Raw genomic sequence first — 25,448 nt, forward strand, 5'->3', positions numbered from 1 at the left:
AGAGATAGATCTAAGAGATATTTATCATTATGTTAAGTAATCTTCTTAGTTTTTGATTAATTTTGACTATTACACTCTTCTTAATTTTAGAATGGTGGTTTTGATGATTTTACATTTACAATTAATACCAGTTTAGCATAGTTTTATCCTTCAATTTTTATATTTGATTAGTATAATTTAATTTCTAAGTAAATTTGGTTCTATAAATCAGACAGTGGTGGTATTTTTGAAAATTTATACCTGATTTTTTTTTACTTTTCAAGTAAAAATACATTTTGTTTAAATTAATAACTTGCATAGAACTTTAAATTTAAAATTTTAAAATCATTCCATGAAATTGAAAGTGTAATCAATCGATCTTTGCTAATTTTATACTTTTAAATATCTAATTAAATACATGCATACATTCATACAGACATATGTATGGTCAAAAAGCAGAGATAGCAATACTTACAAGATATCTTTTGGATTATCATGAATACTAATATTTGTTAAAGCACAATGTATTTCAAGGTATTTATTTCTTGACTAATTTTATTAATTAGTACATTTAACAAATAAAGTTGGATGTGGGTAAAAATATTAAATTAATTGAAAAGTTGGTAATATTTTTGTTGGTGCCACTATATAGATTATTCTACATTCAAAAAGCAGCATTTAATTTTTGATTATAAATACTTTTTTAATCTGACAAAATAAATAATAATAATTATTAAATCAAATAAAAATAAAAAAAAATAAATTAAAGTCTAACATATAAAATGAACAAAGCTATTGTCTTTATTGCTTTATTAGCACTCACAGTCGCTAATATCGATGATTCTACTATGCCCGGTGGATGGCATAATTACAACTTCAGTAATGGTTTCTAGTTTGATAACTCTAATCCTCTTACTAAAATTTTCAGAAAGCTCTCTGCTGAACTCGAAGAAAAAGGTATTTCTGATATCACATTCACCTCTGCCACAACTCAACTTGTTAATGGCTAAAACTTTAAGATTAGATTCACTTATACTGAAGAAGACACCATCAAGACTGGCTACTGCCTTGCTTATGTTTCTTTCTCTGGTGAAACCTGTGAAATCCATGAAGTTGAATTAGAAGAATCTCCTTTAACTTCTGATAAGGACACTAAGTATGGTGGCTGGTCTAACTACACTATTCCTTCTGGTTTTGAATAGGATCCCACTCATCCCCTTAAATTGGCCATGGTCAACCTTTCTCACAGATTATTTAATTTGAATATGACCTTTGTTAAGTTTGTAAACATCCAATCTCAAGTAGTTGCTGGTTACAAATTTAAGATTGAATTCTAATTCTTAAACAAGAACGGTAAAGAAAGAATCGGAACTTGTGTAATTTACGTCAGACCTTGGGATAAGCACGTTGAAATTCTTGAATTATCTGTTGCTACTCCACTTTAAATGTCTGCTGAAGATAATTAAAACAAGGATGGTGGTTGGTAAACTTACAACTACAATCTCAGTGAATTGTAAAATGGAACTTCTTCTTTCGCAACTGCTTACAACAAGCTCGTTAAAACCCTTCTCAAGAAAGCCATCAAGATAGTATCTATTTCTAATGTTTAATAATAGATAGTCTCTGGAGTTAACTACAAGATTTCATTCATCTATGCTGAAAACAACAATTTGAAGGTTGGTCATGCCATCGTTTACGTTCAAGATTGGACTAAAACTATCAAGATCACTTCATTGGAATTAACTGGATAAATCATCCATTACTGAAGCAATTCAGTCATTTCATGAAGAAGCACACAACATTAAAGTGGAAAATTCATGATCTATTTTCATGAAAAATTTTTTCATGAAAGTAATAATAATAAAAAGAAATATACATATATATAATATAAATAATAAATATTACAAGAACTTTAGTATTTTATCTATATAAGAAGTCATTTAAAAATTTTTATAAATAAATTTTTACATTCATTTTAAAATTTTTTGATATTTTATTCAAAATAATCTTTATACACATATATACGCTATACATGCTGCTACACATGTTCTAATTTACCTTTTTTAAAAAAATTATCAAACAAACAATTTTTGACAAAATATTTGAAGTATGATCGTAAAAATTAATATAAGCCGTCAAAATTTATCAAAACATAATTACTTCAATAATTAACTTTCTTCTATTTAAGCCACAAATTATTTAAAGTACAGAAAGTCATAACATTCACTAGATACATATTTCATTATAAAATCAAGATTGTATAATAATTAAATAAAGTATCAAAATATTATCTAGAAAATCAATTTTAACTTATCTTACAAACTAAATAATTTAAAGATTTCAAAAAAATTTCTATTTTATTTATTTTATTGATATGTGAGATTATAAATTAATTAAAAATAAATTTAATTCATCAAAAATTTTAATTACTGTAAAAAAACTTACACTTATTTGGATTATTTACTCATTATTGTTAAATTAATAAAATTTTCTCATTATTATTATCATTTTTTGATTTATTTATGTAAACGCCCATACTTATATGAATAACTAACATATAACATTAAATTATTTTTAATTTTTAAATTCTCAATAAAAATTAAATGGTATTGCTATTTTATAAAAGCTTTTATCATAATAATTTTTATAGTAACCCAAGTGAGAAGGACATTTACTTTACTCATAAGAGCTAGAGCGCATACTTATAGCTTAGGAAAAACATAGATGTAATAATATTTTTATACACTGCAGGCATCGAATATCTAATTCTACCTATTTTTTAGGATATTATTTAGAAACTTAAATACTTTATAAATACTGAAAAATAATAAATAAATTTAATTATTTAATAAATTATTTTTTATAAATCTATGTATACAAAAATAATGAATAAGAAATCTAAATCTTAATCTAAATTTAGTAGCTAATAAAAATTAATGTTTTAAATTGTTTTTTAGTAGAATCAAAGCCATGAAGGAGGACGACCAGAGATTATAAATAGCTAAAAAGAAAAAATGAAAGAAAACTAGACATATCTCATCAATTTTTTTAATTCCAGAATTTATCATGTTATTATTAGAAGATAAGCATAAATAGTATTAATTAACTATTGTTTTAATATCTTTAGATTTATAATTATTTATATCACTTGTTTTTAGTATTGTTAATGAGTAAAAAAGAGAAAAAAAACAAGAAAAATAACAATAATATTAACATCAATAATAGCTTATTAAGCTCTTAGCAAAATATTTTAAGCCAATCTCCAACAGAATTTTATTTTATACAATGCAGATTTGTAGATGATTATGGTGAACATGGAGAGTTGATTGAACTTGATATTTCTCAATATTTAAAATAGGTTAATTATGGTTTAACAGCAGCCGTATTGACTGATTTTTTATTTGCAAATTTACATAATTTAGACGAAACTAAAATATAAATAAGCTATGATGAATTGAATTATGTTTATCTCAATCAGCTAGATTAAAAAGTCAAATTAAATTTTATAAACAACTGCATAAAGTTAAGACTTAGAAGGGCTTAATTCTCCATTTTCTAGAGACTTCTAAGGCTGGAAGAGGAAAACAAAGAGCTTAAAATTAAGATATAATAAATGCAAATCGATAAGTAGAATGATTTAAAAATTAGCATTATGAATAGTAAAAATGACGAAGAAGAGGAAGAAATCGATGATAATTTAATAGATTTAGCGATTTTATATAGCGATCCTTTAGTAGAGATGAAAAGAACAATTTAACCATATTAGCAATCTGTTTCTTATCAAAAAGAAATTATTGATTTAAAATAAGAACTTCAAAGCACTTCTAAATAAATTAAAATTAAGATAGCTAATTTAACTATAGATAATCTTTAAAAAGTTTGCATGCATAATAAGCCAACAATACTGCATATTATATGTCATGGATAGGTAGATAATAAAGATAAATATCTCCATTTTGAAAATTCTGATTACTCATTACAAAAAATAAATCCTGATGATTTGCGAAAAATTCTTACTCACTTAGAAGATAAAAAACCAAAAGTAAAAATATTATGTTTATCAATGCAGTCAAATAAATTTTAATTTCATTAAATGGCCTCAAGTAGGTTAAATTTAGCTAAATATATTGCATATTTTAAGTATTTAAAATACTCAGCCAAATTCAGTTTTAATAATATTTTTATTTATAAAAGTATATCTTTAGATACCATTAATCATATGATGTACTTATTAAATCATAAATATTTTTATTAAAAAGTTAGTTTTTGTTAATGCATGCAATTCAGCAATAGTCAGTGATGTTTTTAGAGAAGCTGGGATACCTTTTGTGGTCAGTGTAGATTAGAATCATTCAATTTTAGATGAAGTTGCCTAGAATTTCAGCAAATATTTTTATAGAAACATTATTTAATATGGGAAATCTATTCAAGATTTGTTTTTGAATGCTTAGGAGATTACTGACAAAGTAATTTAAGGTACAAAAAATTATCCTTGTTGCTGCCTACATGAACACAAGTCTGATTGCAAATGGTTTAACGGAGACGATTAAAATCCTAACCATGAAGATCACATTTTAGATTGCAACTGCTCATAAAAACAATAGTAAAAGCATTATAATTCGTGCAAAGAGGCAAAAGAATTCCTTTAAAAGTATAAACCATAATCATTATAATCATTAGAAAAATCTACATAAAATTTTCTTTTTACCTGTTGCTGCTATACTTATCAAGAATTGTAAGAAAAGAATCTACTTTATCATTAAGAATGCCAAAAATTTAAGCTTGATTATGACCCTCAAGATGATTTTTTTAAGTAGTTTTGAAATATTAATTAATTTCTATTTTTAAACTGAATCCATTAATTTAATAAAACAAGCAAACCGCTTTTCAAATCAAAAAAGACAGGTAGATTGATAGATAAATCAGATTTTGAAATTGAAAAAATTTCTTCTTCACTTTTTGTCAGAAAAGTAGAAACTTTTAATGTTCTTAAAACACTGAGAGACCCAAACTAAAAATGTATTAGTGTTATAGGTAAAAAAAGAGTTGGCAAGAGCTTATTCGTCACAAAATTAATTGAATACTCTAAATTGAGAGGTCTTTACCCTGATTTTGTATAAGAAATTGATGTAATAGCTTATTTTAATTATTGGAAATAACTTGTTTTAATTTTTAAAAAAATATATTTAGATGAAAGACATCTACTATTGTGAATAAATATGGCCATATTTTAAAAAAAATTCAAAGAAAGAAATGCTAGATCATGTCTAAAGTTTAGATGGTCTTATTTATTTCAAAGATTGTGATAAGATTTTCGAGAAAGATGAGAATAACTTCAAGTAGCTACTATAAGATTTATCACGCTATACAAAATAGTTGAAAATAATTCTTACGGTACAAAAAGAGTACCATTCTCCGTTTTTTACATTTTATTTAAAAGACTATTTGGCATATGATACCAGAGTTTACTTAAATTATTTACTACTTTAAGAAAATGTTACAATTAATAAAAGAAAGCAATATATCAATGATTTTTTAAATAATCCTAAGATACAAAGAACTACTTTTAATATTTAATATTTTGCCAAATACAAATACTTTAGTGGTATAGAGACCATAGAAGACAATTAAAAGTAGATTCTTGATGAAATATAATAAGATCCATAGCTATTTAAATTATGCTGTATTCTCAGCTTTTTTAAATATGGATTGAATGAATAGGATTTCAATATTTTAGCTTTAAGCAATTTAATTCCAAAAGACTGGCTTGAATAAATTCAAAAAATAATACTGAAAGTAGATAATCGTTAAACTAACTATGTTGCTCATAAATTTTAAGATTTATATGATATTGTGAGAGGAAAGACAATAGGAATATCTAGAGGAAGATTAAAATTTTTTAACATAAATATGAGAGAACTGTTTGTTGAACAAGGAAGCAAGCATTTTGAGTCTATTCTTATTTCTTTATATTTATTTTCAAGTGTTTTAACTAAGAGAGAAAGGAAAACAGACTGGAAGTTATTAAAATTAATAGATTTTTCTATTTTTTCTTTGAATGTCGAAGTTTTTAAGGACATTATTCCTAAAATAAAAAATCCAGTCATTGAGGCAGAGGATAGGTTAGAATAAGAAAGTCAAGATAGAGGATAAAAAATTAGCTGGATAAATGAAACATCTTAATACATATTTTCTTTGCTTGATAAACACGACTTAATCAATGATTCTATGAGGAGTGAGGAAATAGAAGCTATTGTTTAAGTAGTTTTGGCTTTATTTTTCTAATTAGTGTCTTTAATGAAGTTAAATATAACTAAAAATTTTTTAATTAAGCCTATTTGTTATTGGGGTTAGCGCTTCTTTTAAAAATATCTCTAGTTGGTACCTGAAAAAAAACTCACAAAAGAAAATTAAATTAAAAAAGCAGAAATATATCTAGATTTGTTATTACTAGACATAGGTATTAATGAAAAGAACGGGCATGAATTAATTAAACAACATTTCGAAAATATAAATTTTATTCTAAAAAAGCTAGAAGGAATGGATTTTTAGCAAGTGTAAGCAAGTTACTCTTTATTTTTAGATAGCTTAAAGCATTAATTTATTTTAAAATTAGGATAGAATCATAGCTCTATTAATGCAAGGCTTATTTGCTCATCCTTAAAGACTAATTTGAATACTTAAATAATGGAAAATTAGACTTAGTTGAGCATTAAAAAGACAGAGAGTAAATTTTAGAAAATTTAATAAAATCTGACTAGTGTTTGTCAAATGATGGGTATTCTGAAAATTTTGTTTATAAGGAGTTAAACGCAGTAATAAAGCACAAAAATACAATTTTCTTATAAGAATAAAAGATTCTTTTTGAACCTCATACTCTCACTTCTGAAGACAAAGCAGCAGTGCACACCATATAGTAAAAGTATATCAAAAATAAATTCTATAAAAATATCTGCATTATTTATGAAACAATGATGAATCACATCTAATTTCAGATCTACAGTAATTAAATTTAAAACGGCATAACAGAAGCATTCAACAATCTCAACAGCCATATTGAATAAAAATTTCCATAGTTTAAAGATCGAGAGGTAGAAATTAAATGCTGCTATTTTAAATAAAATTAATTAATTTATCTAAAATAATAATAGAATTTCTATGGAACTGTCAGGTTATAAATATACAAGTCAATTATTCAGAGGTACAGAGAAGAATGCAATAAAGGTTTAATATACATAATGCATAGCTAGCCATTGATAGATTTCATAGCAGAACAAAATGATAGTTTGGGTAATAGCTTTGGTACTTAGAAAAGTTAAAAGTAGCAATTTAAATATCTTGATTAACCTTATTATAGCATATGGAATTATAATGAAATTCTTCGCTCATAAGTATTCTAAAAATGCAAAAAATAAATAAAATACAGCTTTTTAAGTTTTAATAGAAGGAATTACAATCTGGCAACAAATTCTGGATGTTAAATAATGTCAATTAATTCAAACTTTAATGAAGACTCATCTCTAAAGACATTATAATTTGAAGGATGTTAGCTACTAGAAGTTGATTAATATGATAATGAGTAAGAGAAAATATTAGAAAAAATTTAATAGCTTTAAAATGTTAGAATACTTATTTTATGTGTAAACAATGGATAAGCTCTTAAAAATATAATTTAAGAAAATATTTTAGAACGCTAATAATAACAATAAAGAGTAATTATTTATTTCCCATTCAAGGAAACTTGCAAATCTTTCGATAAAGTGCTAATTTGTTAAAAATTCTAGCTTGAATTTTTTAAGCAATATCTAAATCAAAATAACAAAACGATTAAAGAATCTTTTGATGTAGCTAAAGAATAGACTAAAAACTTTATCCTTAAAAAATTTGATCTTAAAAAAGTTTAAAACATAAATTTTGATAAAGTTTTTGGCGATGTTCCATCAATTTATTCTAGTTCTGATAGTTTTTTAGAATAACCATTTGTAATTGATGAGATAGAAAAACCTTAAGAAATAACTCCATTGATAAAACAAAGTAATATCTTAGAGTAAATAAACATGGATAAAGTCATATTGAAAAGTAGAGATATCTATTATTTAAAGCACTTTTTTAATGAGTCAGAGATTAGACTCGTGAACTTGTATAATTAGAATAATACAACTAAAACAGGAAAGACAACTCTTGCTTTATCTTTTGCAATGACTATGCTAGAAAGAAATCTACACTTCACAGGAGGAGTACACTTTATTTAAAATAGACACAGCAGTCTAGGATCCATTTCATCTTAGAAAGGTGTTGCATTTAATTTGAAACAAACTCACTCTGCAGGTGTTGGAGGATAAAGTTTTAATGATAGTCAAATGAATTAATCTATTCAATCTCATTCTTCTAACTGCACAACAACTTTTAATAGCTGCCATATTTAAGGTGGAAGCATCTCCTCGCTTAAGTAAACTCTAGAAAGTTTAAATAGTAGTTTGTTCAAGATAAAAAGCTCAAATTTTCATAACATTAATAGTAGCTAAAGCTCTTACGGGCAATTTAATTAGTATAACTACCATGCCCATGCAGATCCCATTTTAATTATTTTATCTGGATTCGATTGCTTTTCTCCGAAGCAATTTGAATTTCTATTTGAAAGAAATTATCTTCCAAATTATAAGTTTTTAAACATTTCAAACCGTAAATTTTCACTTCCTTAATAAATATATTCAAAGATGTTCAAAAACCACGAAGTTATGTCATATAAAAATATCTTAAATAGACTAGTATAAATAAAAATTGAGGAAGAAGAGGAAGAAATTACTAGCACTTAGAAAAAGGTTGATAGCCACCATCATAATCATCATAACCATTAGTCAAACAAAAGTAAATCAAAATAGAGTAAATATTAAAAAAATTAACCGCAAAAGCATAGTACTAATAACAATAGTCATCACCACCAAATTATGACCTCTTAAGCATTAAGCCTTCTAGACCCTTGCCCTAAAAGTGTAGGCTAAAGCCAAATATAGCAATAAGTTTCTTACATAATACCTAAAACAACACCATTTTTAGTTTCATAAAAATCCTAGAATAAAAATTCGTCAAAGTCATTTAGTAGCGATAACACAAATTCTAATTACCAATCTTAATCTTTAAATTTGCATGATATTTAAATTAATACTGTAAACTCTTGTGATGCATTCATGCTTAAAGGTACAGTTTCTGAAATATAGAAGGAAAATAAGGAAAATGATGAATTTTTTGATGATATAGATAATGAAATTTTTAAGTCAGACAACAGATCAATATCAAATTCAATTTAATTGACACCTTTTTCATAACAAAGTACCAAAAAATCATAAACAAATTTACCTATCATTGGAAATAAATAGATTGGAGATATTGTAAACAATGGAAATTTGTATGAACCACTAGATTCTAACTTCGAAGAGTCTGATAATTTGAAAACAGAATTATTTAAAGAATAAAATGAGACCTTTAGTGAAATTTGCGAAAGTAATAATGATTATAATAAATATAATAAAAAAAATAAAGATTTCTATCATTCAAGTGAAAACCTAAACACAAGCAAAACAGAAAACTAAATCAGAAAACCTAAATACTCTTCTTCCTAGGAATAATAAAATATAAAACTTTGCACTAGTTCATACGATGACAACAATTAATATGAGGAAAATGGAGAAACATTTTAAGATGATTCAGAAAAAGAAGAGTTGGAAAATGATAGAACTTTTGACTGATTGGGTTCGTACCCAAAAAAAAATTAATTTTATAAATTTTTTGATTATTTTAAAAGAATATTTGTATTGTAAATATTAAATTTCTTCTTCTTATATATATATAATTAATTATTAAAATTTTATTCTTCAAAAATTTTTTGCACTTTCTTAACTTCAATCAATATTTTATAAAAGGAAATTTTTAAAATAGAGTTTTAAATAACATTAAATTTTATATTCAAATTTTAATGAAGTATTTCTAATTAAATTAAAAAGCAGCTCTGCAAATATTTGAAGTAATCTCAAGTTTAATGGATGAGTTATTGTTTATAATAAAACATCTAATTTTCATATTGAAATAATATTGAGTTAACATAATTTTCTTTTATTACTTCTTTATTCTTTTATTATTTTTAATAATATCTCTATGAAATAATGCGTTTTAAAATTAATTTCAAATATGTAAAATAACTTTGTATTCTGAATCGATCAAGATTTATTGTATAAAAATACTGTTAAAAACAATACCAAAAATAATATTTTATATTTCTTTATTTGTAATTATTAAAATATTTATTTTTCATTTATCATTATTTTCTTTTAGATTTTTCAACAAAGTATTTGTCTGAGTGAGATGAATAAGTTGATGAAAATTCAGTTGTGTTAGGAGATTTTCTTGCAGTCTTTACAATATTAGCTCTTTCACCCATACTTTCAATGTTTGATTCATCAGTTCCTCTTCTCATTCTATTATAAAAGCAAAATTGTTAAAATAAAAAATATGATAAATATTTAATCTTTACCTGAAGTTACCATTCTCACCCCATTCTTCACCCCATGAGTTTTGTAATAACCAGAATTTGCCGTTTTCATCTTCTCCCCAACCATAGCAGAGAACTGAGTGATCAACTTTTTACCAGACAGGATTTTCTTCATTGTTTTAAATCCATTGGTTAGCATCAACTGAGTGATATATACCCTTGTTGTAATACATGAAATCCATTTTAGGTTCAAAACTGACTACAATAGGACCGTTTTTATATATTTCTTCCATCATCAATCTTTCAGTTGATTTTCCATATGATCCACCGATATATCTTTAAAATATCAAAATAAATTAAATTTTAAACATGCTTTTTAAATATATATTATTTACTCGTAATCAGTAACTGTGAATACTTCACTGAGAGATTCGACATTGCAATGATTGCATTAACCATCTCTAGCTTCATAAGGATGACAACTTTCAGGGACAGCTTCGAACTCACTGTAAAATTTGCTTACCAAAAATCCATAACCACCATCGCAACCTTAGTTATAATAATTACATGCCAAGGAGTGTTGGGGTGAGAGTTAAGTATTATCACCGTATTTAATCCACAAACGAGATGAAAGCATAGAAGTTGTGGCAATAGCATAGCAACTTCCACAATCTTCTTAAGAACGAGGAGCATGGATATATTCAGCCCAATCAAAAGACTTAGGAAGATCTGATATGTTCTCCATAGAAAAGTGGGCATAATCGGTAGTTGCTTTGTTACCTCTCAAGGAAGATGATGATTTTTAAATAAAGGAGCCTTATTTGTTGTCGTAACTGAATTTAGGCTTATCCATTCTTAGACCAGCTCTTGTGTTCATCTACTCAAGACTCATTTTGCTTATGAAAGAAGGAACTTTAGCTTACCATGTACTTCCTTTAATTGAGTTTAATCTCTTAACGATTTCTTAATGGTTTAATAATGTTGCAGGTGTTTGTTTCATTTAAGCAAATACATTTTCATGAGGCTTCAAGTAAATTGATTCTAAAATTTTAATAAAATTAGTTTAAATTTTTACTTATTTAACAATAATTTTGCATTTCCATTAATATACAAGACTTGCTTTTAAAAACGGTCATATGCCACTATAAAAATTAATCAAATTTTGTTTTTTTTTAACATATTATTTCATATTTTTTTTTCGTAAACTCTAAGCATAATAAATAAAAAAAAGCTATAATAATATTAATTACGATGGAACTTGTTTTTGGAAGAAAGCTATTATCTTTTAAGAGAGTTAGAAGCATTAATTTTTTAGCTTTTTTATTATTCTTATTAGCTGCTTAATTTATTCATTGTAGATGAAATTTCAGAAAAAATGTATTGAGTTTCCTTGGGTTATACAACATGAGCTTACTATACATTATCTGAGAATTCTTAAGATGCGTCTGCTTTAATAGCTTAAGAGCATCCTCTAGATTTTTTTTGAATGTGGTTGAACCAACCAACTAAGGTTTGAGAGCAAACAGATTTATATTATCCTGAGTCGTCTTTAGCATACTTAAAAAAGTGAGTATATTTAACTCCATTATATTCAATTTCCCAACCTTCATCATAGACTAAGGTCCATCTACCTTTACCTTCTTTTCCTCTTACTGTGAAGTCTTCATCTAAAAATACTTCATACTCTCTTTCAACTTCAGTTAAAACACCACCCATGGCGCTATTGCTTGATTCTGCTTTATCAGGAATTTAATGACCACAAGAAACAGGCTTGTTATTACTTGATGCTAGAACTTTTCCTTCTTTAAGTAACCATTTACCAGTTATTTAAGATCTAACGCAATGAACAGGTAAATCAGCTTATACCAATAAGCTTTAGACTGCAAACAAGAGCAATATTGCAGCTAATCTACTTTTAACCATATTTATTTTTCAAACAAATGATTTTATACTTTTGATATACTAAGTATATATCCTTTCAATATTTTATTTAATTTTGTTTGTCGAATTATTATTACATATATTTCGAACTTAATTTTGATTAATGATTGGCAAAACATTATTCAAAATCAATCAATTAACATACAGTAAACAATTTATAAAATATATACTCGAAATGCTTGCTAAATTCTTTGTAGAAAAAATCATAGAAGGATTTCATGATTTTTAATAGTTAAAACGGAATTTATTTGTATTAAAATCTATGAAAGTGAATAAAACGAATTTTACAATAGCTTCATAATTAAAAATTTCTTGAATTAAAAAAAATGTTCCAATGAGTTTTCATGCATGATTAATTTAATTTCAATTCTATCAAGTAAAATCACTTATAAAGTGTGAAAAATGGTAATGTTTTTATCAATTCTCAAAAATACAATCCATGGTTTTATAATAAACTTGCTTAATTTATAAAAATTATTATTAAATAAATTTTTAATATTCATCATTCAATTTTACTTTATAAAAAAACACACACAAAACAAAACTAAAAATAGAATTAATGTTTAGCTTATGATAAATATTTGTTATTTTATTTCAAAAATTAAGAAAATTGATCAAAATTTTCAAATCAAGAACTAAGTTACTGCTTCCAAAATAATTTCATGGCGAATTTTAGAATTTTTATTTATTAATTTCAGTAATTAGATTATTTTTATAAATTTTGTCTTGCTGTTAAAATTAAAAATTCTTTTTGTTTTTTTTGATGGAAAAATATCGACAATTTTTTACTTATCAAATCCTCTTAACAAATTCTTCATGTTATGTAGAAATGAACTAGAAAAGCTTTGAATTCCATAAAAAACTACTTTATGAAGATTTTTCTGGTTAATTAAATATTAGGTAGGCTCTAGGTTGCTAATAAAATTATCACTTTTATTGTTTATAAACAAATTTAAAAACTTAATATTTTAAAAAATATCTGTTTGTTAGTTGTTTCTGATAAAGTTCTAATAATCAATATACAAATACAACTATTTTCTACTAAAATCTTTTATAAAATTCAGAATCTTATAATCAATCTATGGTTGTTTGAAAATAATCTTTTGAGAAGAAATTTCTAAAGAAAAATATTTAGTATTCAATCTAATTTAATTTATATCTTTAATTAAATCTAGCAATTATAGAATTATATTTGATTCAAATTTTTTATCGAAATCTATATCAATTTCAATTGATTTTATAGATTTTTCCTGTCTTGATTTTAAAATAATTATCTATACCTATTCAAATAAGTCAACACTATGGGAAGATAATTATATTTTTACATTTTTAAATGATAAGTTAGGCATTAAATTTAAAAATTCTTAAGTTTAATTTGTCAGTTTTAACATAAATTAGCCGTTTGGCTTATCTATTTTAATATTTTAAGCTACTTCAAAATAATCTAATTTGCAAACGCAAATGCTCTAAAGCAACAACTTATTAAACGTAATATCATAAATAGTATTTTTTACTTCCACTCTTTTTAACTATTTATAGTTTATTGGTTGCAAAAAATTTATTATCATCTACTCAAAAGGTTTCCTTTATTAAGTTTTTAAATCAGTAATTTTATCTATTATAAAAGAATCTTCATATTTCATGTTTTTTGTCTACAAACCCTCATAAAATAATATGTTACAAGTAATGGATTGAATAGATTTTTTACAATTCATAAATAACTCATTTATGAGAATAATCCATATCTCATCTATTTAATTCTCTAATATAATATGTAATAAATTTATTGAAACTACACTATTACCTTCTTATTAGTTTTTTAGTTATTCTTCTCCAAGAGACTTCGAAATACTTTCTATTGTTCCCTTTGAATTACCAAACAAAAGAATTTGACTGAAATCGACTTTCTTTTTTGCAAATGATCTTAATTCTTTTAATCCTTTGAACTCAAGTTTTATATGTCTAACTAAATTTTCATTCTGGTACTCTTCAACTCCAAATTTATTAGCCTACATAAAGAAATTTAAATAATTTTACTTCTTAGCTTTTAATTTATTTGATTTATCTATAGTAAGCTATTAGATAGTATCTCCTGAATAAAATCTTACATTTAATGATTTCAGTTTATCAATTTTATTTTAAATGAATTCTACAATAGAAAGCTCCTATAAAATCTAAAAATTATTTTAACCAATATTTGAAAATGACAGGTCTAAAATTTAAAGATCCTTTCTTGAATCACTAGACAAAATACTCAATACAAGGTGTTTGAATATATTACTAAATTGGCTTATTTCAATATTATTAAAATCAAGTATTATTTGAATCTAAGAAAGCTCAGTGCATTTTGATAAAAACTTTGAAAAAACAAAAAGATATTCTTTCAATAAACTGTGATATTGAAATGATTATTTAGCCTTGAAGCTCAAACTCTTTATTTTTTATGAGTCAATTTAGCTTAAAAAAGAGTTAAGAAATACAATAAAAGAAGCTGACATATCTTAAGATAAATCTATTTCACCAATATTTATAGAATCAATACTTAAAATCGGTAAAATTTTTTAGGTCTACTTTAATTAAAATTAATTGAAACAAAATAGATCATTAAAAGTTTCTTAAAAATTATTATAATTTATCATAATTTGCTCATTTAGTTCAAAAGGAAGTGTTATTTTTTATTTTATATTTTTAAAATGGATGTAAAAGTATTCTTAAGAGTTTTTTTTTTCATCTTTTTGATTATTTTGCTTATATGTTTTTTATATTTTAAGCTTTTCAGTAGATTTTGCTTTGAATTCTTCAATATTTTATTTACTTTACAACTTTTTTTTTTAAAACCTTATTTACTTAATTGTAAAGCTATACAGGTCAAACGAGTGTTATATCTTAATGCTTAAAGCATTTAATTCGCTTTATTTCTTTAAACTTTAACCTATTCTGTTTAATTGATTAAAATCCACTTACTTTTACTACTTATTTTAATCTTAAGCTATTGAAAAGACTATAATTTCTAAATTTTTGAATATTTTTCTTTTCAATAGGCCTACTCTATCAATTATCCTTTTAGCTATCTTTAAGCTTAAACTTATATTAAGAAGCTTTAATGAAAGAGGAAGCGGAAAACTCTCAAATAATTGTAAATTTTGTTTCCAATTTTTCGAAATGAGATGAAAGTGATAAGTTTAGTTTTAAGAATAATTATTTTCTGTTTAAATTAAGGATTTATTTGCCAAACTCATTTCAAATTTTTTAAGTTGTTTGTTTCTGATAAAAATTAAAAATTTTAAATTTTAAAATAGGAATAATTATTTTAAAAACTCAAAAAAAATGTTCACCAAATATTTAATTTTACTTTTAAAAACTACTCTTTAAAATATAAAAATAAATTTTTAGCAGCTTAATAAATAAATACTTTGAATTGTCAAATGATTTTAAATAAATTTTATCATACTTTTTTATGAATAATAATTGTATAAACTAAAGATATTGATATTAACTTTTATACTCAAAATTTTTACAAAGCAAAATCTACTCAATTGCAGATGATATCCAAAATGAAATACATATTAAAATATAATAGATTAATTTTGCTAAATATTAATTAATAGTTTTTAGAAATTTTATTTTGCTTAGATTCTAAATTCAATTCGATTCTAGATAAAATTCTGTAAATTAAATAACTTTTATTTTAAAAAGGTCAAAGATTACAAATCTAACAATAAAAAAGACATAAAAGATGCGTTGTTTTCCAATAAAATTAATTAAAAAATATATTTAATTAAATATCAGAAAAACTTAATTTGTAAATCAACAACTAAAATATCATTTAATAGAGAAATACCGAAAAATGGAAGAGTATTTAGCAAAAAGAGAAAAGTTATTAAAAGAAATCAACGATAGAAAATTCAGCGGATTAAGCTTTACTCCCCAAGAAGAAGCTGCAAATGAAACATTTAAAAATATGCTTCTCAAGGAAAAGCAATAGTTGAAAGGCAACTTCTTCTAAAGATACACTTTGTAATATAAGTAGTAGATTGAAGAAAGCAATTGTTTCAAAGTTATTAGATAGATGCCTAAAGGAGCCACCCTCCACATCCATTTTGACACTGCAAATGATGTTGAATGGGTATAATACCTTTTGTTTACCTTTAAATATAACTTTTTTTGATATTTATGTTCATTTTCTATTTATTTCTACTTAATTTTTTATTTAGGAAACACACGGAATATTTTTATTATTTAAAAAAGCCATTCTAAAAAATGAATTTTTATTTGAACTACTCTGTTTTATTCCTTTATTAATCTGTATTTATTTAATTCAATAGTTCTTTTAGAATCTTGCCTATTTGCCTACAACATTCTACAATTAATCAAACCTCAGATTTAGATACTTCAAAAACGAAAAAGTTGCAGAACCTGGATATGTTATGCTTTCTAAGTTAAGGGATTAGCACCCAGATAAACATTAATTTGAAGCTGATATTAAGAAGAGACTTCAAATTACATAAGAAGAGGCTCATGACTTGAAGGCTGACATTTGGTAGATTTTCGAATAAAAGATTCAAGCAATGTGGTAGTTAATTTTGCACAAGGACTACTTCAAACAATACCTTTATCGTGTATTCTAAGTATTTTTCAATGATGGAATCTATCGCATTGAGGCAAGAGCTTTGCTACATTCTATTTTTGACGATGATCTCAATCCTCTTCCTTTGGATGAAGAATACTAAGTGTATCAAGAAGTTATTAATCGTGCCAAAAAAGAAATTCACCCATAATTTTCTTATGCCACAATTATTTAAGGATTAAAGTAATGGAATAAAGAAACAATTTAAAAATATCTTGATGAATCAATTCTTGCCAAGACAAAATACCCAGATTTTTTCATTGGATTTGATTTAGTACAACAAGAAGATGCTAATTAGCCTCTTGAGTTTTATGCTCCCGTTCTTTTGAAAAAGTAATAATTAGAATAATCGATGGGCATATCTCTTCCTTACATATTCCATGGTAATTAATTTAACAAAATCTTTTTAAAGTAAATATTTAAATGGATTTTTTTATTTTTAAAAAATAGGTGGACAAAGCTTAAACAACTTTAGCAATACCAATATTATTGATATGATTTTAATGGATACAAAGAGAATAGGACATGGATATAACCTAACAAACCATGCTTATTTGATGGAATATGTAAAGGAGAACAAAATTTGTATTGAAATTAATCCTATGTCTTGTTAAATTTTAAGATATATTCATGACTTACGTCTTCATCCTGCAAAACTTTTCCTCAATTACGGTATTCCTATTTGCATCAACCCAGATGATCCAGGTTTCTTTGGAGTTTTAGGTGTTAGCTACGATTTCTATACTTTAGCTATAGCTTAGGAATTTGGTAATTAATTAATTAAATACCCTTTTAATAAGTAAATATACTTAATTTTTTAAATTTTATATAGACTTAAAAGACCTTAAGCTGTGTTGTTATTATAGTATTAAACACTCCTTAGCAAATGAAGAAGAAAAATAACATCTAATGCAATTATGGCTCAATAATTGGTAAGAATTTATAGCCAAATTCACCTAATAATACCCCTCTGTTATAAAGGAGTGATTATTAAGTCTATTAAAAACAAAATGGTTTAATCAATTAAAAATTTATTTATTTTATTTAATTCTTTATTAGAATTACTGTATTTTTATAATTATATATTAATAAATAAATAAATAATATTTTTTACAAATACATTATAAAATATTAGCTTACAATTAAATGTTAATAAAATTTATCATTAAAGTGTAATTAAAATAGCTAGTCTACTCTCTTACTGTTTATAATATTGAATAAAAAAATTATTGATATATGTGTTATATGTAATAAATAAGCTGTTTTAAATGATAAAGAATATGTGGAAATGACGATATAATAAGATATATTTAATGATTACATTTAATACAAATAATTATTCTTATATGAATTTTATAAATTATAGTCATCCATCAAATTCCAATAAAATTTATACACTTTTAATTTGCCTTTTTAACTGCTATTTTTCTTTCAACTTAGTTTTATGAATTTATTTAATTTACAAGTAAATCAATATTACAAAAAACAATAAAATACAACTAGGAAGTAATAAATAAACAAAGAACAATTTTGCAATTTTAAGTTAAAGATTATATTTTATAGTGATTCGTTTAAATATTTATGGCATCTAAAAGGGATCTAAATTATTTTGAGAAGAAAGGACTTATATTGAGTCCTCCTCTTTTGCTAACAAATTAGATTTTACCACCTGAAATATCATAGCCTTAATAGCATCCTTTGTAACGCAAAATAATTTTATATAATATATATTTAATAAGAACCTATCTAATTTATAAATATGCTATTTAAACTAAATATTTATCAACTCTTTTTAAAATAAAGCATAAAAGATCTTCCTAAGCCCAGGTAATAAGATGGCTTAATAGCAAATAATTTTAATAGTAGAATCGATTCATAATAATAATAATAGTAGTAAGGTAGAGAAGGTATTGAGAGTACTTAGATTCTTATTTAAAAAGCATTAGCTTATGAGAAAGAGTTAGAATAGAGATAATTATAGATTTTAAAGCTAACTAGTGATTATGAAAAACAAAGAATGCAAGCATTTGAGCTAGAGCAAAAGCTAGTGCTCCTAAATGAAGAAAATTTGAAGTTTAGGGAGTCAATTAACCAAAGCAAAAAGCTGGCTGAAAAGAGCTTGGAATAGGAAATTATTTTTAAGTAAAAGCAAAATTAATTTTAGAGTGAAAAAGAAAGCATGGAAAAACTTTTAAGTAGTAAATAAGAGAATGCAATGTTATAAGAAAAATTACTAGAGACAGAATAAAGAGTATTGTTGTACTAATAAGAAATAGACGACTTAAAGAATTAGCTTAATGAATATGATACAACTTAAACCTGCTTATTCGAAGTAACAAATAATTGTTCAAACAAGAAAAAATTGAATAAAATATTTTTTATATAAGGAAAAGTGTTAACAAGTATAAAATAATTTCGAAAGAGAGAAAAAGATTTTGAAAGATGAAATAGAGAAAATTAATTTTGAAAAGAAAGAAATGTTTTAAGAATTCTAAAATAAACTCAGGAATTTAGAAATAGAAAATGCTTCTTTGAGAGAGAATGCTTCATAAGCTTAATCTGTATAAGGTAATTTGGTTTTATAACTTAAGAATCAAATAGCTTCATTATTAGAACAATAACAGCTACTTGAGTAATAAAATAATTCAGTCGAACAGTAGCTAATACAAGCATAAAGAAATCTCATCGAAACATAATCTTAGATGTAGCATGAAAACGAGAGATTAATCAATGAAAAAGGTCAGCTTTCTGATTAAGTTTAGAGTCTTAATAGTATGATAAGAAGTAATATGATTTATTCTTCAGTGTATTAATTATAGCTTTTTAAAAGAAATATAATAGTAAGTTGAAGATTTATAATGTGAGAGACTCAGCTTCCAAAACGAAAGAGAGAGTTTAACTATGAATTTAAAATAAAAAACTTTTGATTTAGAAAATTTAAACAAAATATATAATGAAAGTTAGAAAAGAAATGAATAGAAGCTAGAAACAATTTTAATATAGCACTAAAGCGAGATTTAATAATTAATTGAAAATCATAAAATCGAGATAGTTTTGATGGAATAAAAAATAGATTCTTCAGAGCAATAAAAAAATATCATTTTAGAAAAAATAGATAATCTCTAGGAAACTCTAATAAGTTCTAATAAGCAAGTTATTACTGAAGATTTTTAAGAAAATCTCATAAAAACTTACCAATCACTTGTAAATCTGATAAGTCCAAGAAAAGATTCTGTTATTATTGAATAAAACTCTGAAAAGGATGAAATAAATTTTAATATAATTTAAGAAAATAATAAATTACATTAAATCATAGAAGAAAAATCTTAAGAATATACCAAATTATAAAATTAATACGAGATATTATAAGAGGAACTATTGTAATTAAAATAGTAAACATCAGCAGAAGATACAGTTAAAAGAAATAAAAAACTATCTTAAAGTGATAATGATACAACATAAGATATAAATATTTCACCATCTCCTTTACGTCCTCAAGTATTTTTTAATTTTTTATTCTTAATTTTTTGTTAAAATTTTAATTTATTTCGAATCTTCATAAATGAATTGTCACTTTTAAATTAGTTTAAAATAAAATTTAATTTTTAGCACTCACTTTGTTTAGAATAGGTTTTTAAAATAATTTATTTAAAAGGCTTTTGAATAAGATTAGCATATTAGGAACAGCTAAGATATTAATAATATGAGTTAGCTTATTAATGATATGAAAAAATAAATATCAGATCTTGAAGAGAAGCTGAATAAGGAGTTAGAAGATAAAACTGCTATGGAGAATGAAAATTCTAAACTAAGATTATCTATTTAAAGATATGAGATGCTTGGTGGGATATAAAGCTTTGAATTTCATTCAGCTTAAAACCACAACCAAATAAAAAAGGATGAAAATTCTATAAACCACAATGAAGATATTTCTGAGAATTTCGAAGTTAGCAGATACTTGTAAGAAGAAGTATCGCGTCTGAAAGGGCTGCTTGATGGTCAAAAACAAGAATACGAGTAATAAATTAGTGTATTAAAAGAATAAATTGTAATGACTGAATCTTTTTCAATAAGTAATATTAGTTTAATCAGTCCTCATCTTAAATATTAAAAACCACCTCACTGTAATGATATTTTAAACGATTGCATATATGAAGAATTAAATGAATAAAGTCAAAGTGATTCAAATTAAAACGCTGCTAATGTTTAAGATAGTATCATGTAAAATGAAATAAATAAAACAATTTAAAGTCGTTGCAAAACTCTTGATGATATCTAAAGAAGCTCTGAAGCTGAATCATCTGATAATAGAATGTATTTCAGCTTTTAAGATTAAATCATGTATTTAAATGGATAAGTTCGTAAAGCAGAGGAAAATTTAAGCGAATGCTACGATAAGATAAAGTACCAAGAAAAATTAATTTAAGAATAGAATTCAATTATTGAAAAAAATTGTATGATCATTTAACAGTTTTAAGATAATTTGAAAGAAAGCAGAAATGAATTTGAACATTCTGAAAGTAAGAATAAGCTACTCGAAACATCAGTTGTGAGTTATCAAACTTAACTTTAGTAATATGTTGAATAGATGCATAAAAATATTGAGTAGCTCAACTAATATGAATAAATTATTAAAGCTTTAGAATAAGAAGTGTAAACGAAAGAACTTCTTTTGAACGATGCACACACTATTATTGGAAATCTTAATTAAAAAATTGATAATATATAATAACTATAGCCTTAACAATAAATTATTATTTAGTCTTAAAGCGATGAATCTGAAAAGATTAAAAGAGCTAGAAAAAATAATGATTTAGAAAATGAAGAAAACCATATATCTGATTTAAAGAATAAAATTGATAATCTCAACCTATTAATTGAACAAGCTAATTAAGATTAATGTATATTAAAAAGTGAAAATTAGATTTTGATAGATTAAAATAATGCTTACCTAAATAAAATAGTAAATTTGTAGGAAAATTAAAAAGAACTGGTAATCAATATATTAAATAGTAAAAATGCTGAAATAAATATATAATGTATTTCAAATAATGATCTAACAAAAGAATTATTAGGTGAAGATATTTTGAACGAATTGATACAATTTATTGAAGAAATTTCAGTTTAAAAAAAAGATGTTTAGTTAATAATAGAAAAAAATAATTAACTTGAAAAAGCCAATAAAATTTTGAAGCAATAATATGAAGATATCTTCAAATAAAATAATTCTACTGATGAACAAAAAGATCTTATAATTTAAAATTTGCAAGAAGAATGCTCTTAATTAAAGTCTTAGAATGAAGAATATGTTTAAGAGATTTAGAAACTCACAGAGTTTGTAGAATAATTTGAACAAAAATTCAACGAAGATCGTGAATAAATCTCTGAACTTGAGAAAAAAGCTACTAATCTTATTAACCTTGAAAAGGTTTAAAGCGACATAATAGATTAATAGTAAAAGAGAGATAAATAGCTATAGGAATAGTGTGAAGAATAACTCAAAATTATTGCAGATTTAAAATAAAAACTTCAGCAAAACTAAAATGAAAAAATAATTGAATTAACAAATAAATTAGCAGATTTCGAATTAAAGTTATAATAAAGTGAACAAAATCGAATTTAAGGAGAGAATTTAATGTCTGAAACTTCTAACTTAATAGATAGTCTTAACAATCAAATAAATAATTATAAGTCACAAATAGAATAATAGTAAGAGATTATTATGCATGAAGCTTAAAAATTAGAAGATTTATAAAAAGAATATTCACAGTTGCAAATATCTTAGAAACAGCAAATAGAGTCTTAAACCAAAATAATTTAAAATTTGCAGTCATAAATTTAGAGCAAGGAATATTAAATTAGTCCTCTGCAAGTAGCTATGGATTAGATTTAGCAGATTCTGCAGTGCAAAACCAAAGAACTTGAGAAATGTTAAAGCTTGATTTCTGATTTATAAAATTAAGAGAAACAATCTTATGAAATTATTAAATAATAGGAAGTTTTCTTGCTAGAATTTTAAAAAATAAAAAAGCAAAACTAACTTGAAAAGGAGTAGCACTAAAAACTTATACATAGCTTGCAACACTCACTTGATAGATCTCAGAAAGAATTTTCTTTTGTTGAATAAAGCAATAGGTCTATGCAGAATAAACTTTAAGAAGTCTAATAAGCTTATGAAAATCAAATAATGGTTAATTCATAATTGTAAAATTCTCTTAATCAAGTAAAAAGTAGATAAAATTCCTCAAACTAGATTTAAGATACACAAATAAGTGAAAACATTTAAAGCAGCATTAAACTAAACTAATAAAATGAATTAAAAGAGGATTTTTTGAAGCAAGATGAATAAGATATCGATTACAAAAAGCAGTATGAAGAGCTTAAGTAAATTTTAGAAGATTAAAATTATTTGGATACTCTAAATAAGTATGCAAAATAAGTAATAAAATATTGAATAATTTATTATATTTTCAATCTGATTTTAATAAAATTATTATATCAAATAAAATTTAATCTGTATTTCAATCTTATTTTTTGTAGATAAAAAATTATTAATAATTAATTAAATATTCTTATTATTCATTTGTTATCATTTAGGAAATTGTTTTAACCAGAGAATTAGAAGAAGCTAAAAATTAGAAAAATTAATTTTAACAATTATATGAAGAAGCCTCTAATTAAATTATAAGTTTAAATCAGAAGCTTAATGATACAAAATTAGAATTTTCAATTTAAAATTAGAAATTAGTAAATTTCTTCAAATTATTAAAAAAATTTTTTTTAAAAGCTTATTTAAAAAAAGTAGTAAATATACGAACTTAAGTGTAAAGAAAAAAGTAATCAGGAGGAATAAAATTAGTCTTTAAGAAAATTAGCTGAGGAACTTCAGAATATTGTGAATAATCAAGAAAAGAATAATTTATTTATTGTAACTGAAAATGAAAAATTAAATTTAATTATTTAAGAATTAAATATGAAGATAGAAAATTTAGAAGTAGTAAATTAAAAGTAGGTAGCGGATAAAACTATTTAGGAATCTTAAAAAATAAGAAACGAATAAAGCGAGTAAACAAACTCTCTAAGAAATTAAGTAAAGCAGCTTTAATCAGAAATAAATTCTATTCAATAAGAAAAACAGTAACTAAACTAATAACTTGAAAGGCTTCAGTATTAATTGAACATTAGTTCTACAAATCTAAATTAAAAATAGTCTTATATAGTAACTTTAGAGAACTAAATTGCTTAATTTAATAATTCTTCTAAAATTTTATACAATTCTTCTGAAAGAAATGAAATTGGGACTTAGAGCAGCAATCTCCAATAAACCTCAAACCGTCTTTAAGTAAGTGTAGTAGAAGGAGAAATGAAAATCTCTGATCTTAAGGATTATTTTGGTTAAATAAACTAATAAAATAATTAAAATGTTGCATTTTAACCTTCCTGTGTTAACGTAATATGAAAATAAAATATTTAATTTTTTAAAAATTTTTGTTAAAAAAGCCAAAAATATACAATTTGAAGATAAATTAGTGCACTCAATCACTTGAAAACTCACCAAATAGCAACTCATAAAAAGATTTCTGCCAGGATTAATTTGTTTAGAATGAAAATATTTACTTATCTGATTAGAGGTAAAGCAACCATTATGAAAACACCTATCCTTATTATTTTTAATAAAAGAAAACTAGAAGATATTTAAAATATATCGAGCTCAGTAAATTCTGAAAAAAAGAAGGCTTCTTCATTGATGAATCCAAAAGTATAAAAATATTTTCTTAAAAATATAGATTAAAAAGAAAAATTTATTTAGGACATAAGGAAGAGTATCACAGAATCTGGCATGAAGTAATATAAAATGGGAGAAGGAGTGGAATAAAAATTAGAATTAAACAATTTAGAAAATTAATTTTGAGATAAATTAATAATAAATTCCTTATAAAAAATTTAATTAATAAATAAAAATCTTATCATCAACTATAAAATGAATATTTTATGGTTTCCATAAATAAATAAATATATAAAAATAAAATATAATTTTTAGATTTTACACGATGAATTAATAATATGTACATACATGCAACAAATCTATCTATCTATCTACTCTTATAATTATAAATTTTTAAATATAATCGTTATTCGTTCTAGAAAATAGAATACTTTTATAAATAATTTTCTATTATTTTTTTGTTACTTCTTTATTTATTTATGAATTTATTTTTTTATATTTTTTGTTTAATTGTTAGTTTATTTATTTATTTACTTATTTATTTATTGCACTTCCTAAATAGTAAATGAGTTTTTTTTTTTTGAAATTTATTTTGTTTATTATTTTAATTAGTAATTTTTCTTATTAAGATTTTTGAGTAATAATTAATTTAAATAGCACTATTAGTTTTGAGTTTAATGAATTATTTC

At 23.9% G+C, this 25,448-nt stretch overlaps 6 protein-coding genes across 6 annotated transcripts; 5 read left to right on the forward strand and 1 right to left on the reverse strand. All coding sequences in view use genetic code 6, as the record gives it.

Moving 5' to 3' along the window:
- Positions 1–761: 761 nt before the first annotated feature.
- On the forward strand, positions 762–1,745 carry TTHERM_00445900 (hypothetical protein; the record flags this gene model as incomplete). The annotated part of the gene is made up of 1 exon (XM_001023354.1): positions 762–1,745. The coding sequence occupies one exon, from the start codon at positions 762–764 to the stop codon at positions 1,743–1,745; it is 984 nt and encodes a 327-aa protein (XP_001023354.1).
- Positions 1,746–3,145: 1,400 nt separating this feature from the next.
- On the forward strand, positions 3,146–9,725 carry TTHERM_00445910 (CHAT domain protein; the record flags this gene model as incomplete). The annotated part of the gene is made up of 6 exons (XM_001023355.2): positions 3,146–4,021; positions 4,239–4,792; positions 4,856–5,108; positions 5,170–6,536; positions 6,596–7,070; positions 7,131–9,725. 6 exons carry the CDS (start codon positions 3,146–3,148, stop codon positions 9,723–9,725), a joined length of 6,120 nt encoding a protein of 2,039 aa, XP_001023355.2.
- Positions 9,726–10,291: 566 nt separating this feature from the next.
- Positions 10,292–12,388, reverse strand: TTHERM_00445920 (papain family cysteine protease; the record flags this gene model as incomplete). Its single annotated transcript, XM_001023356.3, has 4 exons — positions 10,292–10,451; positions 10,508–10,801; positions 10,861–11,506; positions 11,716–12,388. 4 exons carry the CDS (start codon positions 12,386–12,388, stop codon positions 10,292–10,294), a joined length of 1,773 nt encoding a protein of 590 aa, XP_001023356.1.
- A 1,351-nt stretch (positions 12,389–13,739) lies between these two features.
- Positions 13,740–14,138, forward strand: TTHERM_000445939 (transmembrane protein, putative; the record flags this gene model as incomplete). The annotated part of the gene is made up of 1 exon (XM_012799669.1): positions 13,740–14,138. The coding sequence occupies one exon, from the start codon at positions 13,740–13,742 to the stop codon at positions 14,136–14,138; it is 399 nt and encodes a 132-aa protein (XP_012655123.1).
- Positions 14,139–16,157: 2,019 nt separating this feature from the next.
- TTHERM_00445940 (adenosine/AMP deaminase) lies at positions 16,158–18,020 on the forward strand (the record flags this gene model as incomplete). The annotated part of the gene is made up of 4 exons (XM_001023358.4): positions 16,158–16,532; positions 16,732–17,416; positions 17,484–17,801; positions 17,866–18,020. Exons 1-4 carry the CDS (start codon positions 16,254–16,256, stop codon positions 18,018–18,020), a joined length of 1,437 nt encoding a protein of 478 aa, XP_001023358.3. The 5' UTR covers positions 16,158–16,253.
- Positions 18,021–18,614: 594 nt separating this feature from the next.
- On the forward strand, positions 18,615–24,945 carry TTHERM_00445950 (hypothetical protein; the record flags this gene model as incomplete). Its single annotated transcript, XM_001023359.2, has 10 exons — positions 18,615–18,733; positions 18,837–19,365; positions 19,421–19,817; positions 19,864–20,531; positions 20,689–23,472; positions 23,631–23,780; positions 23,836–24,483; positions 24,534–24,664; positions 24,714–24,792; positions 24,844–24,945. The coding sequence occupies 10 exons, from the start codon at positions 18,615–18,617 to the stop codon at positions 24,943–24,945; spliced, it is 5,607 nt and encodes a 1,868-aa protein (XP_001023359.2).
- Positions 24,946–25,448: the final 503 nt, after the last annotated feature.

Source organism: Tetrahymena thermophila (genome assembly GCF_000189635.1).
Source record: "Tetrahymena thermophila SB210 genomic scaffold scf_8254437, whole genome shotgun sequence".
NCBI classification, from domain to species: domain Eukaryota; phylum Ciliophora; class Oligohymenophorea; order Hymenostomatida; family Tetrahymenidae; genus Tetrahymena; species Tetrahymena thermophila.